This window comes from Eschscholzia californica, unplaced genomic scaffold, assembly GCF_041429995.1.
Source record: "Eschscholzia californica isolate CP2 unplaced genomic scaffold, dmEscCali1.0.p SCAF_4, whole genome shotgun sequence".
Lineage (NCBI taxonomy): Eukaryota > Viridiplantae > Streptophyta > Magnoliopsida > Ranunculales > Papaveraceae > Eschscholzia > Eschscholzia californica.
In genome coordinates, this window is record NW_028238461.1 from 49,242,839 (window position 1) to 49,258,002 (window position 15,164).

Below are 15,164 nucleotides of genomic sequence, written 5' to 3' on the forward strand. Positions count from 1 at the left end.
CTTTGTGTTTATAATCATGGAATAGACACTCCTGATTTTTTCTGGCAGGCGCTTTGGGGAAAGCAAAATAGTTTCCGGGGTGTGAAGACTTGGTCAAAAATTGGTCAATTTTGTTTGACAATTTTATTTGGGGGAAAGCAAAATAGCTTCTCCACCTCAGCTCTCTCTCTCTCTCCACCTCATCTTCTCTCTCTCTCCACCTCATCTTCTCTCTCCCCACCACTATCTCTTCTCCGACAGGTCGCCGGCCGGAAAATTTTCCGGCCGGCGACCATTAAAAAAAAAATTCACTCTCTCTCCCTCCTCTCTCTCTCTCTCAAAATTTTTTTTTTTTTTTTTTTTTTTTTTTTTGCTTCTTCTCTCTCTCTCTAGAAATCTAGAGAGAGAGAGAGGACCTGTTGAAGGTCCCGAACAGGACCTTCAACAGATCCGTTGAAGGTCCGTTCGGGACCTTCAACAGATCCGTTGAAGGTCCGTTCGGGACCTTCATCAGATCTGATGAAGGTCCCGAACGGACCTTCAACAGATCCGTTGAAGGTCCTGTTCGGGACCTTCATCAGATCTGATGAAGGTCCGAACAGGACCTTCAACGGATCTGTTGAAGGTCCTGTTCGGGACCTTCATCAGATCTGATGAAGGTCCCGAACAGGACCTTCATAGATCCTCTCTCTCTCTCTGGATTTGGTCTAGAGAGAGAGAGAAGAAGAAGAAAAAAAAAAAATAAAAAAATAAAAAAATTTTAGAGAGAGAGAGAGTGATTGATTTTTTTTTTTTATTTTAATGGTCGCCGGCCGGAAAATTTTCCGGCCGGCGACCTTGTCGGAGAAGAGAGAGAGAGGTGAGGTGGAGTGTTTTTTTTTTTTATTTCCCCTTAAAATTTATTTCCCCGGAAAATTTCTAAAATTCTACATATTCCCTTTAAAATTTCACACCCCGGAAACTATTTAGCTTTCCCCAAAGCGCTGGCCTTTTTTCTGAAAAGGAAGGAAAATAAAGTACCAAGTTATATGAAATAAAACGCAAACATAAGATAAAAAGGAAGGCAAATGAAGTTTAAAGTTGATTCCTCTGCTAGGGTGGTGTCAAGGGGCATTGTGATAGTCAAGGGACAAAAGACTTTCAGAGAAAGTAGTACAAAAGCTATGATGGCATAGTTGTGGAACTGAGGATGGGATTCCACTTACATCAACCTCTGTACAAGTATCCTTCTTCCAATTGTAACAATAAATAGACAGACTGTTCTTATTCTCTCGACTTTCCAGACTGTAATTATATAATGTTACGAGAATCTTGTCGTCTGATCCTATGAATGTATGAAACTTGACAATATTACCGCTCGTATCAAAAGGCAAGGTGATACAACGTACTCCACTCCATCTCCCGTCTGTAAGAGAAGAACTAGTAGACGTTTTACAGATCTTCTCATCCTTGTCCTTGTAATCACCATCTTCGTATATATACATGTTGAACGCGCAATTGTTCAATTTAAGTACCACAGCTAAATTTCCATCCACTTCAAATAACTGAGCAATGTATTCCAAACTTAAATGTTCGCCGTGAACCCGAGGGTGATCAGGAATGAAATCAGGAATTGTGATTGTTCTAAACTTCTCACTTCCGACATCAAATGCCACTAAGTATAGATCACGATAACCAACTCCTGGTGCCCAATAATCAAGAGAACAATTGGACCAGTAAATAACACCATTCACATAAACATAACCATCATTTAGTAAAACTGGCGGGACCTCTTTGATCCTTCTCCATCTATTACTACATTGGCGCCCGAGGGTTAAAACCCCACAGATAAACTGACAGTCGCGAGTAAGTGAATGTGAAGCTGTGGGCCAGACGCAGACCAATTTGTGTTCATTAGTGGCAGGATCAAAACCAAATGCGTAATGGTGTGATATAGAGACACTTTCTTCTCCCACGACTATCGAGGACGATTGAAACCAAGGCGATACTTCTCCAGTGCTGATATTGCGTATACGAGAAACATCTTCTATGTGTGAGTCAATGAGGCAGATTAAGCCATTTACAGGTTTTGAAATGTGATCATAAGAAGATGAGTCAATCTCCCTTACCGTGTCAACCACTAGTTTCAGTTGTGTACCGTCTTCTCCAAACAAGAGGTCAGCTGTAATGTGGAATTCCTTAAGTGGCCAATGGTCATAGTAATAGGTACCCCGAAGTCTCTCTCGGTCTTGTTTTTGTATCTGTGTGAGTGGTAGAGGAACGACGATAAATAGACGAGAGGGGAGGCGGGTTCTGGAACGGGTGAGGTGTAAATCAATGAATTGTTGATCTTTATGGATTAAGTAACACCATCTTTTAGAAACAGTCTTGAAACGGGTAAGGGACTTCACAGGGAGTCTGTTTAGTATCTCAAATACTAACCAATCATCATCATTATATCTACTACTAATACGATTACTAATATCAATACTAGTACATCTATGAATACTAGGAAAAGGAGGATAATGTGGTGATGGTGATGTTATAGGAGTAGTAGTAGTAATACCTTGTCCTCTGGAAGTATTCTTTAGGCTGCCATTCCCATTATATCTACTACTACTAACCTTCTTCTTCTTTTTATTCTTCTTGTTTGGCCGCTTCCCATGTTTAGGTTTCTTTATTTTGAACATGGGGAGATTAAAAGTGGCACCACCAACTCTCATCCTAGTAATAAACCCTCTTCTAGAAATCATCCTCACTAACACTACCTAATTCAATTATATATATACACAAAGTAAGTATTAGGAGAAAATTTAGTAATACTATAAAACCCTTGATTTAATAAATTAGGAGAATACCACCATCATCATCAATCACTCACCTTCTATGAACCAACCAACCACCGGAGTTGCCCACAAAAAGAAGACTACTATTAGAGAGTTTAGAGAGAGAGGGAGATTTTTAGCTCGATGGAACAAGTGATTCTAGCTGCTAGGTCTGGGAATTGGAAGATTGGGGCTTTTATTTGCCAAGAACTTTTTTTAACCTTAACCGTCTATTTTCTAAGGTTTAAGGGTCCGTTTGATACGTTAGAAAACCTGAGTAAGAAAACCAATTTTTTTCTGATGGGAAAGAAAACCAAGATTTTCTGATGAGAAATCCATTTTATGCTGTTTGGTTAGCACATAGAAAATGTGATGGAAAATTCTAAAGGCGCTCGTCATTTTTGTTCTTGCCACTTATTTTACACATAAAAGGGACGCTTGTGGTAATAACACTGGGCGCCTTAATAACTTCCAAATTTAATCCACCAGACCTTTATTCTCCTGGTCTCCCCTCCGTCTTCTTCAATTAGGGCAACAATGAGATTCTCCCAATTTCAAATTAGGGCTTCAATTTGAGAATCGATCTTTAGGGTTTTTCTTCCTAACTCGGTTTGAAGCTTTTGAATCTTATTAGAACAAAATCATTTTTTGAACCCAACAGAATCAAAACAAATAGTCCATGTAATCCAGAAACCAATTTTGTGTTTGATGAAGAAATTAGGAAGAAATCCGAGCAAGTTAGCAACCCAAGATGAAATTATGAAGAACAAGTTGATTAGCAACGAGATAAGTTTCGTGGGTGAAGGTGAGTGAGAGATTTATACTAGTTTTAGAGAGATAGAGGGGGGATGCACGAAATCGAGAGTATTTTGCTAGTTTATCTGATTCGGTTATCTCATTATCATCATCCCTAGGGTTTCACTTCTTACCCAATTTGGGAATTTTTAGTAGAGAGATGCAAAAAAATCAAGATCAGTAATATTATTTTGTGGGCTCTCAATTTAAAAGGCATGAATAATCACCATGATCAAAGCCAATTTACAGTGTATCAAAATCAAGATCAATAACATTAGTTGGTGGACTTCTCATTTTCATCATCGTTAAGGCTTCGTCTTCTCGGCAGCTATGAATCGTCATCGTCATCAAAGACAACTTGCTTTATTGATTAATTTGATTTGCTTCATTCTTTGCTTCATTGTGTTCTTGAAGGAGAACAGTGGGTTAAGAGAGGAGAGAGAACAGTGGGTTAAGAGAGGAGAGAGAACAGTGGGTTAAGAGAGGAGAGAGAGACAGGAACGTAGGTCCGAGGAGAGAGAGCGTGCTTTTTGGGTTTGGTTGAGTAAGAAAATCGTTTTACCACCTTTTAGGTGGTAAAATCATTTAGGGTTTTTTCCAACCTTTTTTTCTAATGGAAAACGATTTTCTAATGCTTTTGGCCTTATCAAACAACGGAAAATGGTATTTTCTTATGAAAACGATTTATCCACCTTATTTTCACACGTATCAAACGGATCCTAAGATTAAAAACAATTGTGGACTTACGTCATGCATGACGTCATTCATGCTGCTGCCACTGATCTTCAATTGGGTCTACTGCTCACATCACCTTTTTCTATGGCCATCCCGATCGTACTCACATATTAGAGCCATGGGACAGACTCTTAGATACTTTCGACTCTCACAATTTGGTTAATCTACCCTGGCTACTAGTAGGTGACCTGAATGTTGTGTTAGAACCATATGAAATGGTAGGCGGCATTCCATTAACAGATCGAGTCCTCAATCCTTTTAGAGGAATCATTCAGAATTTCGCCCTTCAAGATCTTGGCTTCATCAGAGATACTTACCCTTGGAACAACATGAAAGAGGGTGCTCTCAATATTCAAGAAAGACTTGACAGAGGTCTAGCAAATTTTCACTGGAATCTTTGGTTTCCAGAAACTCAGGTTATTCATCTTCCTCCAATTGCCTCTGATTATAAGCCTCTCTTACTCCGCACTAACAGAGAGCAAACTCGGCAAAAAAATTTCAAATTTTTCAGTGGATGGTTAAATGATGCAGGGGCACCCGGCGTGGAGGCTTTTTCCATGACCAAACCGGGCCATGGACCATCCGACCATGAAGAGTAGTTTTAGGAAGTCCCAATTTTAGTATGATTATTAGAGAATTTAGGTTTAGGAAATTATGATATTTTAGTATTTCCAATAATTGGAAAGGTCCAGATTTGAGTCTAGTTATTTAGGAAGTTGCAGTCTTTTAATTATTTAGGAAAGTTTAATTCAAGTCTATCTAGGAAAGTCCAAAATCTTATAAAAGGATGTCTAGTTTGTCCATTATTGGCAGATTGAAGAGAAACCCCTTTGAAGTTTTAATAAAGTTGAGTATTTTAGAGTTATTTAAGCCTTTATTTTACCGTTCTTATTTAGTTTATTCATCTTCTTTAATTCCGCTGCGTTCTACATCAAGTGGTATTCAGAGCCATCAAAATTCTGGAATTTTTTTTTAGTATTTTCGTTAAGGTTAATTCTTATATCAATGGATTCTTCGTCCTATAGTGATGAAAGTTTTTTTGAAGAAAAATCAAAATTACGAGGAAGATGATTTATCTTTCCAAAATATTTATTTCAATAATTTACAAGAAGATAACTTCTCCTACTATGAGGCAGAAAATTTCTATGAGTCGAATATGAATGATTTTGGATACGAAGGGGGCGATTCAAAACATAACTATGAAGACAAAATACCTATTGAAGAAAATCATCAAAAGAAGAATTCGACATGTTCGTATGATTGGGAACCCGGAGACGGACCAAGTAAGTCATATTTTTTTCCTTCTCCTCCATCTTCCTATTATTCTATAGAACAACCAAATCATAACCATTCTTTTAGAAATCCCTTGCCGCCACCATATTCACCACCACCACTGTATTCTCCTCCCATCCTAAAACCAAGTCACAACATTGCCTCTTTGCTAAACCCTAGTTGTGTAGACTACAACCCGGATTCTATAGGCACCTCTGGTTTCCCCACACATAATTTTGCAATCCCAACTACAGGCACAACCCAATTCCACCAACCGGTTCAGGCTTTCATCCCAACCTTATGGTGTCCAACACCACCACCTCACCAAAACCCAACTTCCAATTTCAATTATTTAAGTCCCTCCATTCCTCTCTTACCGCAACCTACCCTTTCATACTCTTATAACCATCCACAAGTTTATAATGAGGAACAACAACTCCAAGCACTTCCCCATCATCTTTATCCTCATACTCTACATGCACCCTACACAAGCCCAAACAACCCACCAATCCCTACTACTTTTCCATCACCCAATTTCATCCAACCTAACTTCTCCCAAATAGATCCATACCCATACACAAATCCAGACCTAATCCATACTACTTCCACCCCAACCAATGCTTTTAGGCCCTTCGAAAACCAAGGAAACTTTTTGCACCACCCTAGCTTTGTCGAACACCCTTCGTATATGGGTTATTCTTATTCGAGTTCGGAAGCCCAAGTTGAAGGACACGATCAAAAGCAAAAACCACTGACGAATCTTGTTTCTACTGTCGACAAAATTAGTCAACTCAAACCTGAATATTATCCTCAAGTTGTGATGGAGTGGTACAATTATGGAGGAAAAAGAGAGAAGTGGAAAACATATATTGAGAGTGGTTGCACAAGGACAGTGACTTTGAAGGTAAAGAAGCGTCTTTTATCGGTTGATTGGAAGATCTCGCATGTCATAAAACAGAAACGTAGGCGCGAGCTACGATATATATCGCTGAAAGGAAAGACTTATACATCTCTTGTAAGAGATTGCCAAGGATATTTAGAAGATGACGAACTCTTAGTAACCGGTGTGAAGTCAAAATTTCCAACAAACGGGAAAAAGTTCTCCTCAACCATTAATAGACAGTCACAAACGGGTTCTTTAGAGAAGAACAAATTCAAAGAAAATAAAACTCTTATTCAAGGAGATCGGGGCGACGAAGGTTATCAACTAGGGCCTCTGCGACCTCGCAAAAGTGAACGACAGATTACTATTGGGAGTTTCGTGCCTAAGAATCGACGAACCGTTCTATGCGGGATGTTAGACAGTAATATCGTGTCACCAAAGAAAAAAGTATACTTCACAAATATCTAGCGAGATAATGTGAACTTGACTCAATTCCTTCTTTTGAAGAGATCACGGAGGTGGTCAAGCATTTGAAAGGAGAAAAATCCCCAGGCCCAGATGGGTTCTCCCTCATTTTCTATCAAAAAAATTGGAAAATAGTTGGTGACAATATTATAAAGATGGTTCAGGATTTCTTTCTTACTGGCGAACTATCCAAGGTCTTCAATTCTACTCACATTGCTCTCATACCTAAAGTTAAAATCCCAGCAACACCCTCTGACTTTAGGCCGATAAGCCTTTGCAATTCAACATACAAAATCATCTCCAAGATCATCACTAATAGGTTGAAGCCCTTGCTTAATGATATTATATCTCCTAATCAAGCTGCATTTTTTCCTGGTAGACTGATTACAGATAATGTTATCATAACACATGAAATAATCCATTCTATGAGAATCAAAAAGGGAAAGCAGAGATTCATGGGACTCAAGCTCGACATGTCGAAAGCATTTGACAGAGTGGAATGGCCTTTTTTGTTATCTATCCTCAACAATCTAGGTTTCTCACACAATTTTTGCAAGCTTATTGAGCAATGTATCTCCACAACATCAAGGTCAGTAGTTCTTAATGGCAAGCCTTCACTTTTTTTCCCTTTCCAGAGGTTTAAGACAAGGTGACCCTCTCTCTCCTTATCTCTTTATCATTTGCATGGAAACCCTCAGTAGAATGATTCATAAAGCTCAAGCTAAAGGACATATTTCTGGTTTTAAACATTCGAGGGTTGGTCCTGAACTTAGCCACTTATTATTTGCCGATGATTGCCTGATATTCATGAGACTTGGATTAGATGAGGAACACTATCTTTATAACCTCTTACATCACTTTGGTAAGATGTCTGCCCAGGTGATTAACTTTCAAAAATCTGGCATATTCTTCAGCAATAATACTCACCATCGTTTAGGGAGAATGGTGGCTCGAATCATGAAGGTTAAGAGGATGGACCAGAATGATAGATACTTAGGGAATGCATTGTTTATCGGGAAATCAAAAGTTAAAAGCTTTGACTATTTACTCCAACAAATGCAAACCAAACTAGCAACTTGGAAATCCAAATTGTTTTCTCAAGCAGGTAGAGCGGAACGCATCAGATCTTCTCTCTCTGCTGTCCCAAAATACCAAATGTTTTTTTTTTTAGATTCCTAAGAAAGTTACTAAGAGCATGGTATCCCTGCAAAGGGACTTTTGGTGGGGGAACAAGAAGGCTAAAGGCCTTTGTCTGAAAGCATGGTTGGTTCTAAGAAAAAAGAAATCCTTAGGTGGCTTGGGATTCCGAGATTTACAGAAAGATAACATCGCTCTAATGTCAAAGCAACTTTGGAGACTGAAAACATCTTCGTCATCTCTTGTTTCAAAACTAGTTTCCTCTAAATATTACTCCAACAGGGATATGTGACAAGCTAGAATTCAAGGTTCCTCTTAGTGGTGGAAAAGTGTCTTCAAACTTCTTCCGTCATTTGAGAAAGAAACAATATGGGAAGTAGGCAATGGTAAAAATATCAACATATGGCTGGATATATGGATCCCAGAAATCGAGGCTCTTAACGTCGGACCTTCAAGTAATGAATTTCAATCAGTTGATCAACTCTTCATTATCAATCCTGATAATGGTCTTCATTATCAATCCTGATAATGGTCTTCATTATCAATCCTGATAATGGTCATCATGAATTGAACTTATCTTTACTTCATCAATTGTTCTCTGTGGATATCATCAACAAAATCTATACCATCCCTATCAACCCTATGGAAGAAGACAACATTCACTGGAATCTTACTAAGTCAGGAAGGTATTCAGTAAAATCAATGTACAATTATCTTACCAAGCATCATCAACATGAACTACGAGCATAGGAGTATTAGTCTAAACTTTGGAAATTAGAATGAATCCCTAGAATTCAACTCTTTCTCTGGAAAGTTTCCAAAAATACATTACCCACAACTGAAGTTCTTAAGAGGTTTTTTCCTTTGGAAGCCAGACCTTGTGGGTTATGTCAAGGTCCGACAAATAACTAGGAACATATACTTTTCGACTGTCCATTCTCCAGAGCAGTTTGCTTTGCTCTCCCTATTCCCTTACGTATTGATGCTCTAAAGACAGATACATTCGTAGACTGTATGAAAGAGTTAATGGCACATGAAGCTGAACCCAACCACTCCATTTATATTATAACTGCTTGGTGGATTCTCTGGAAGACTAGATGTGACACCATTTTTCAGAACCAACAACCTTCTGTTGCTGAATGTATCGTTAGAATCAAAAGTCTGGTTTCTTTACAACTATCCCTTCATAACTCAAGACCGCATACTTTATCATCTACAGCCAAAAAGGATTAGACTCCTCCTCCCCCTAACACAATCAAATGCAATTTTGATGTCTTATTTACTAACATCGCTGAAGAGGCTGCAATAGGAATCATCTTTCATGATTCATATTCTCAATGTATTGCAGGAAAATCATCTCTTATTCACTGCAGATCAGTAGATGAAGGCGAGGCTACTGCGGCACTTCGAGCAATCTCGTGGGCCAAAGAACTCAATTTTGTGAACCTAATCCTGGAAGGTGATTCCAACAATGTAATTACAGCAATCAATGGAGATAATTATGCAGCTCACTGGACTAGCAGAAACAAAATCAACTTAGTGAGATCTTTAAAATCTTCATTTGTAAACTTTTCTTGTATCTTCGTAAATAGGTTGGCTAATTGCAAGGCAGATGTGCTAGCTAAGCTAACTAGGTTATCTAAATGTTCTCAAGTTTGGCACTCTACTGAGCCTTCTTGTTGTTGAACTGGTTGTAATCTTCTTTGAGTTAATGAAATCATTTCTCTTTAAAAAAAAAAAGGAGAAGCCATGAAAAATTGTTGCAGAGAAATTGTGGGGGCTTCGATGATACTAATCATGTCTTCTCCCATGGGGTTGTGTTTAACGGTGGTCGAGCATTGCCATTCGAAATCAAGATGTTCCCACACCCCCACCACACGCACACACACAAAAGAACTATTCATTTGTTTTGTTCCCAAAAATTAATAGAAGCAGAAAGATCGACTTACCAAGTTCTAGTAATAATATTTCATCAAAAAAAAGTTCTAGTAATAATTATTTCAACAAAAAAAAAATTCTAGTAATAATTATGTTGTGGAGAAATGGAAAATAATGGCATTTTGTTAAACACTCGTATAAAACTATAGGATGCGTTTTTCAAAAATATTTGAAATCATAAAGATCATCTTACCAAGTTGTATAGCATTCTGTTAACCCTATAAAAAGAATCAAAATCAAGATAGTGAAGTGTTAGAAGTGTTAGAAGTTAACCCTATAAAGATCATCCTATCGTTTTTGAATCGTTTTTGAAGTGTTAGAAGTGTTAGAAGTTAACCCTATAGGATGCGTTTTTCAAAAATCAAGACTATTCAGTGACACATTGAATAGTTTTGGTGACACATTGAAACCAAAATATTTAGATAATTTGAGTTGATAATACCGAAATCTATATCATGCTTACATCTTATCGGCATTTACCACCAAAATATCGGAGCAGCCTCGTCTTCTTTTCATGTTCTATTGGAACGATTGTCGGTTTCTTATATATAGTCTTAATCTGAAATCTTTGTGGTTGTTCATGTATTATCATTCACATTTGATTGTATTTCATTATCTTTTGCTTTCTCATTCTCTCTCCTCTCCTCTTTCCCAAACCGATGCTCCTTCCTATTTCATCCAAACCCTAGCAAGATTCCACTTTCCCAAACGGCTGGTTACTTCCTATTTCATCTAAACCCTAAATCACATAATAATAGTAAGAAGATTGTGTTAGCTTTTCTATCTGTCATAGTTGCAGAAACAACTACCTTCTCGATTGACATTGCAAACGACATAGATAGGACGTCGAAGTTGTAGCTTCAGATGATGCTGCCATTGAAGATGGAGTGGTAACTGTTGTTGTTTTTGCCCTCCCCCTCTATCTCTCTCTACACGAAGATTAGCCATAGTTAAATCGTCGCCGGATCTGGTGAGAGTTTCGAACAAGATGACCCGACGACAGTCCACAAAGCTATTCATGCGGTGGTGGTGGTCGACAAGGGTTCATAAAGCCCTTCTTGTGGCAGCCATGGTGTCTATTACGGTGGCGGTCAGGGTGTGTTCGAAATCGTAACGTTTCTTGTTTTGACTTGTGGTGGTGTTATGTTGGTGGCTTTGTTAGGCTGGTGGAATTGTTATGTTGGTGGTGTTGTTTGTGGTGGTGGTCGCCGGTGGTTGTAGGTGGGGTAAAATTTCTGAAAATGGTATAAGAAATTTCTTAGAATACGGAGGCATAAGCGTCATTTAACAACATTTCAGAAGTTGAATTTTTTTTAGACTTGTTTTGAAGTCTGAAATGTTTGGGCATTTATTTAGCCAACATGTAATCAATTCAGACGAAATGTTTAAAAAACAAACAACACCTAAATCTCTTCTGATATTTTTTGGGAAGCCTTCTTTGATTGTGTGAGACTCAATTCTTTTCCGAATTCTTATAAGAACGGCATTATAACAAAACTAAACTATGATCTGCACTCTATAGTCCAACAACCTTATTTATATCTTAATAATCCAAGTTCAATAAACTGTGGAATCCAAGTCTTCTGAGAATCGTGTCTGAGATTTAGAGAGTTTTGGAATTTATATCAACATTATCCATCATTTGAGCTACCAAATGTTGACTTTGTGAAGCTCAATTAGTTTCTAACAAAAGGTTCCCACTCAAAAAATATCTCTGACGAAGACGAAGATTCACAACAAAGAACAATGGAAGGAAAGGAGTATGCATCCATTGTGGAACTGATGAGTAATCTAATGGGGAAGACAGATCAGGAAGAAATCATATTAACAAAAACAGATACAAAAAGGAAAGATGAATGGCAGAAAACTTTGGCAACAAAACTACTCCCAGGAAAAGCCTTTAGTATACTTACATTGAAGGACATGTTGAAGAACATATGGAAACCATCAGGTAAAATAAGCATCAAGGAGTTTTATGAAGGGTCCTATCTAATACAATTTGAGAAGAAGACAGATCAAGAGGATGTTGAAGACAAATCCCCATGGTATATACAGGATGATTTGATTCTAATAGAGACGTGTTGTGCAAACAAATTACCAAGAGATTATAGATTTGATAAAACAGATTTCAACATACAAATTCATGGCTTACCAATTGAATACTTAACCAATGAGGCAGTCAATAAAATTGGGGACAAAGTAGGGGTCATGAAACCAATCAATGAAGAAGATGTAGTAAAATGGGGGAAATATGCAAGAATTAGAGTTCAAATAAATATCACTGAAGCTTTGCCCACAAATCTCACAGTAACTTTGACGGACGAAAGACTGTGTCAAATTAAAGTCAAATACGAGAAATTAAACAAAGTCTGCCATTATTGTGGGAAATTAGGGCATCAATTGAAAAACTGCAAAACCAGATCGGATATTAGAGAAGCTGTATCAGATGATTGATTGGCCAAAAGAAATCCAGGATAAAGCTAAACAACTTCTACTACCAAGATGGGATGATTCAATAAAAGCAGATTATCTAGCTATAGCCAAGGAAGAGAGAGGATCACGAACGCCCGGCGACGAAACTCATCGGAAAACTCAACCAATCGGAAGGGAGAATCTAGCAGAATCGAGTGGAGATCAATCAAGATTGAGCAAATCAAGAAACATTCCAAATTTATTGATAATAGGAAAAGAAGAATCGGGAGATAATTCAGAGGGAGATAATTCAGTCCATAAATCAAGTAAAGAGGATAATAAAAATGGAAACAATGTTATCGAGGAAATTGCGGAGAATTTAAATGGAAAGTTGATTACAAGAGAGGAAGATTCAATGGAGATTGAGGAAGAACAACCAATAAACACAACCCTAGAAAGTAACAAAGGGTCTCAACTTAAAAATATATTAGTTTTTAAAGATGGAACATGGGCTGGGCCCAAACTTATCAAGGCCCAAATAAATTCTGGACACAGTAGAAAGTTTCAATTGGAAAATTTGGAACTGCTTGAGGTGAGAAAACTGCAGGGTACACAAAAAGGAAAATTAGAAAATCAAATGGTAAATAGCCATAAAAAAACAGAGGTGGAAAAGGCTAGCAAGGAATTCCACTTCCATTACCAACTCAATAATCAAAGAAAGAAAAGGGAATGAGAAGCATGATAGAACCTCACAAAGTAAAGAAGAAGAACCAGATGCAAGGGAAAAAAACCGAAAATTGACATTGGTAAGTGATAAAAATAGGGCAATGGCGGCCATCCCTTCAAGGCCGTTAACTCAATGTTAGTACTGAGCTGGAATAGTCGAGGTTTGGGGAATACCTCAACTATTAACACATTAAATTCATTCCTCCGGGCAATTAAGTCGTTCATTGTTTTTTTGTCTGAAACAAAGTTGTCACTAAATTCGTCAGGAAAATGGATCAAGAAGCTAATTTACAAAAACTATCATTTTGTACCTTCAAGAGGATTGAGTGGTGGGCTATGGTCGATATGGGATGATAGCAGTCAGATAAATATTGTTGGCTCTTCACAGAATCACATACATTGTCGCATCAAGACAGTGGGTACTTCTCAACCATGGAGTCTATTAGGAGTATATGGTCCACCAGTAGCACACGAGAGAAAGAAATTCTGGGACTTCGTGAGATGCTTTCACACTCAAATCGTTGAACCGTGGTGCGCTATTGGGGATTTTAATGCTATCCAATCAAGCAGGGAGAAATGGGGAGGTAATGGAGTAAATAGAAGGATAATAAATCAATTTAGAGATATGATATCTGATTGTGACTCAATGGACTTAGGATATTCGGGACCGGCCTACACATGGGTAAACGGCAGAGAAGCATCAGAACACATAAGAGAACGATTAGACAGGGCTTTAGCTTCTTCGGATTGGAGGATCAGATTTCCTAAGGCACATGTAAAACATCTCCCTCGATTTGATAGTGACCACGCGCCTATCATACTGAAACTAAATAGGAGTCTACCGCGAGGTAAGCCACCATTCAGATTTGAATCCCATTGGTTACAACATCAAGAATTTGAGAACATGGTGCAAAATGAATGGAATGAATTAAGAGGAGGAGTTACAGATAGGTTACCAAAACTAGCTAATAGATTAAAGAACTAGAGCAGGAACAACGTAGGTTACATATTCCACCAAATTGAGAAACAAAAGAGCAGCTTATTGGAGATTCAAAAGAGACTACCAACGGCAGAATTAATAGAAGAAGAGAGAATTATGCAAACCAAAATTGTTGAACTATATAGCATGGAGGAGAAATTCTGGACTCAAAGAGCCAAAAAAAACAATGGATTAAAGATAATGATAAAAATACCAAGTTTTTCCACCTATCCGTACTGAACCGAAGGAAAAAAAATAATATATTTGCCATCAAAATGGAAGATCAAAACTGGACAGCAGATCCCGTTGAAATTGCTAATAGATTTGTTGATCATTTTTTCAGGTTCACAAGGGAGGAAGAGGCAATTACTCTACCAAACTCTCTAGTTGTAGCCGAACACCCATTAAGAGATGAGCAGAGCAACCAGTTGAGCAGACCTCCATGCAAACAAGAAATATGGACTATTCTAAAGTGTATGAAATCGTATAAAGCCCCAGGACCAGATGGATTCCCAAGTTTATTTTATAAGAAATGCTGGCATGTGGTAGGCGACGAGGTAACCAATCAAATCCAACATATTTTTCAAAGAGGAAGCCTTCCAAGTACTCTAAACCACACATACATTGCGTTAATACCAAAGATACAGTCTCCTGAGAATCCGGTTGATTTTCGCCCAATAGCCCTATGCAATGTACTTTACAAAGTAATTACGAAAATCATTACAAATCGGATTAGACCATTACTATCTGGTATGATATCTTCGGTGCAGAAGGCCTTTGTACTTGGCCGACAAATATCAGACAACTTAATTGTTGCTCAAGAAATGTTTCATTTTTTAAAGACTACAACAGCAAAAGAATGAACTTTTGCACTCAAAGTAGACATGGCAAAAGCATATTACAGAGTCAATTGGAATTTTTTGAGAGAAGTTCTAACCAGATTTGGTATTGTGGGTCAGGTACAACTTGATTATGAATTGTGTATGCTCGATTTCTTATTCTGTACTTATAAATGGGAGGCCAAAAGGGAACTTTAGAA

General features: G+C 37.9%; 2 protein-coding genes across 2 annotated transcripts; one reads left to right on the forward strand and one right to left on the reverse strand.

Moving 5' to 3' along the window:
- Positions 1 to 1,009: 1,009 nt before the first annotated feature.
- Positions 1,010 to 2,931, reverse strand: LOC147545609 (putative F-box protein At1g46984). The gene has a single exon (XM_086636200.1). It carries the CDS (start codon positions 2,709 to 2,711, stop codon positions 1,083 to 1,085), a length of 1,629 nt encoding a protein of 542 aa, XP_086492326.1. The 5' UTR covers positions 2,712 to 2,931; the 3' UTR covers positions 1,010 to 1,082.
- Positions 2,932 to 11,754: 8,823 nt separating this feature from the next.
- On the forward strand, positions 11,755 to 12,462 carry LOC147545610 (uncharacterized). The gene has a single exon (XM_086635843.1). It carries the CDS (start codon positions 11,755 to 11,757, stop codon positions 12,460 to 12,462), a length of 708 nt encoding a protein of 235 aa, XP_086491969.1.
- The last annotated feature ends 2,702 nt before the right edge of the window (positions 12,463 to 15,164 follow it).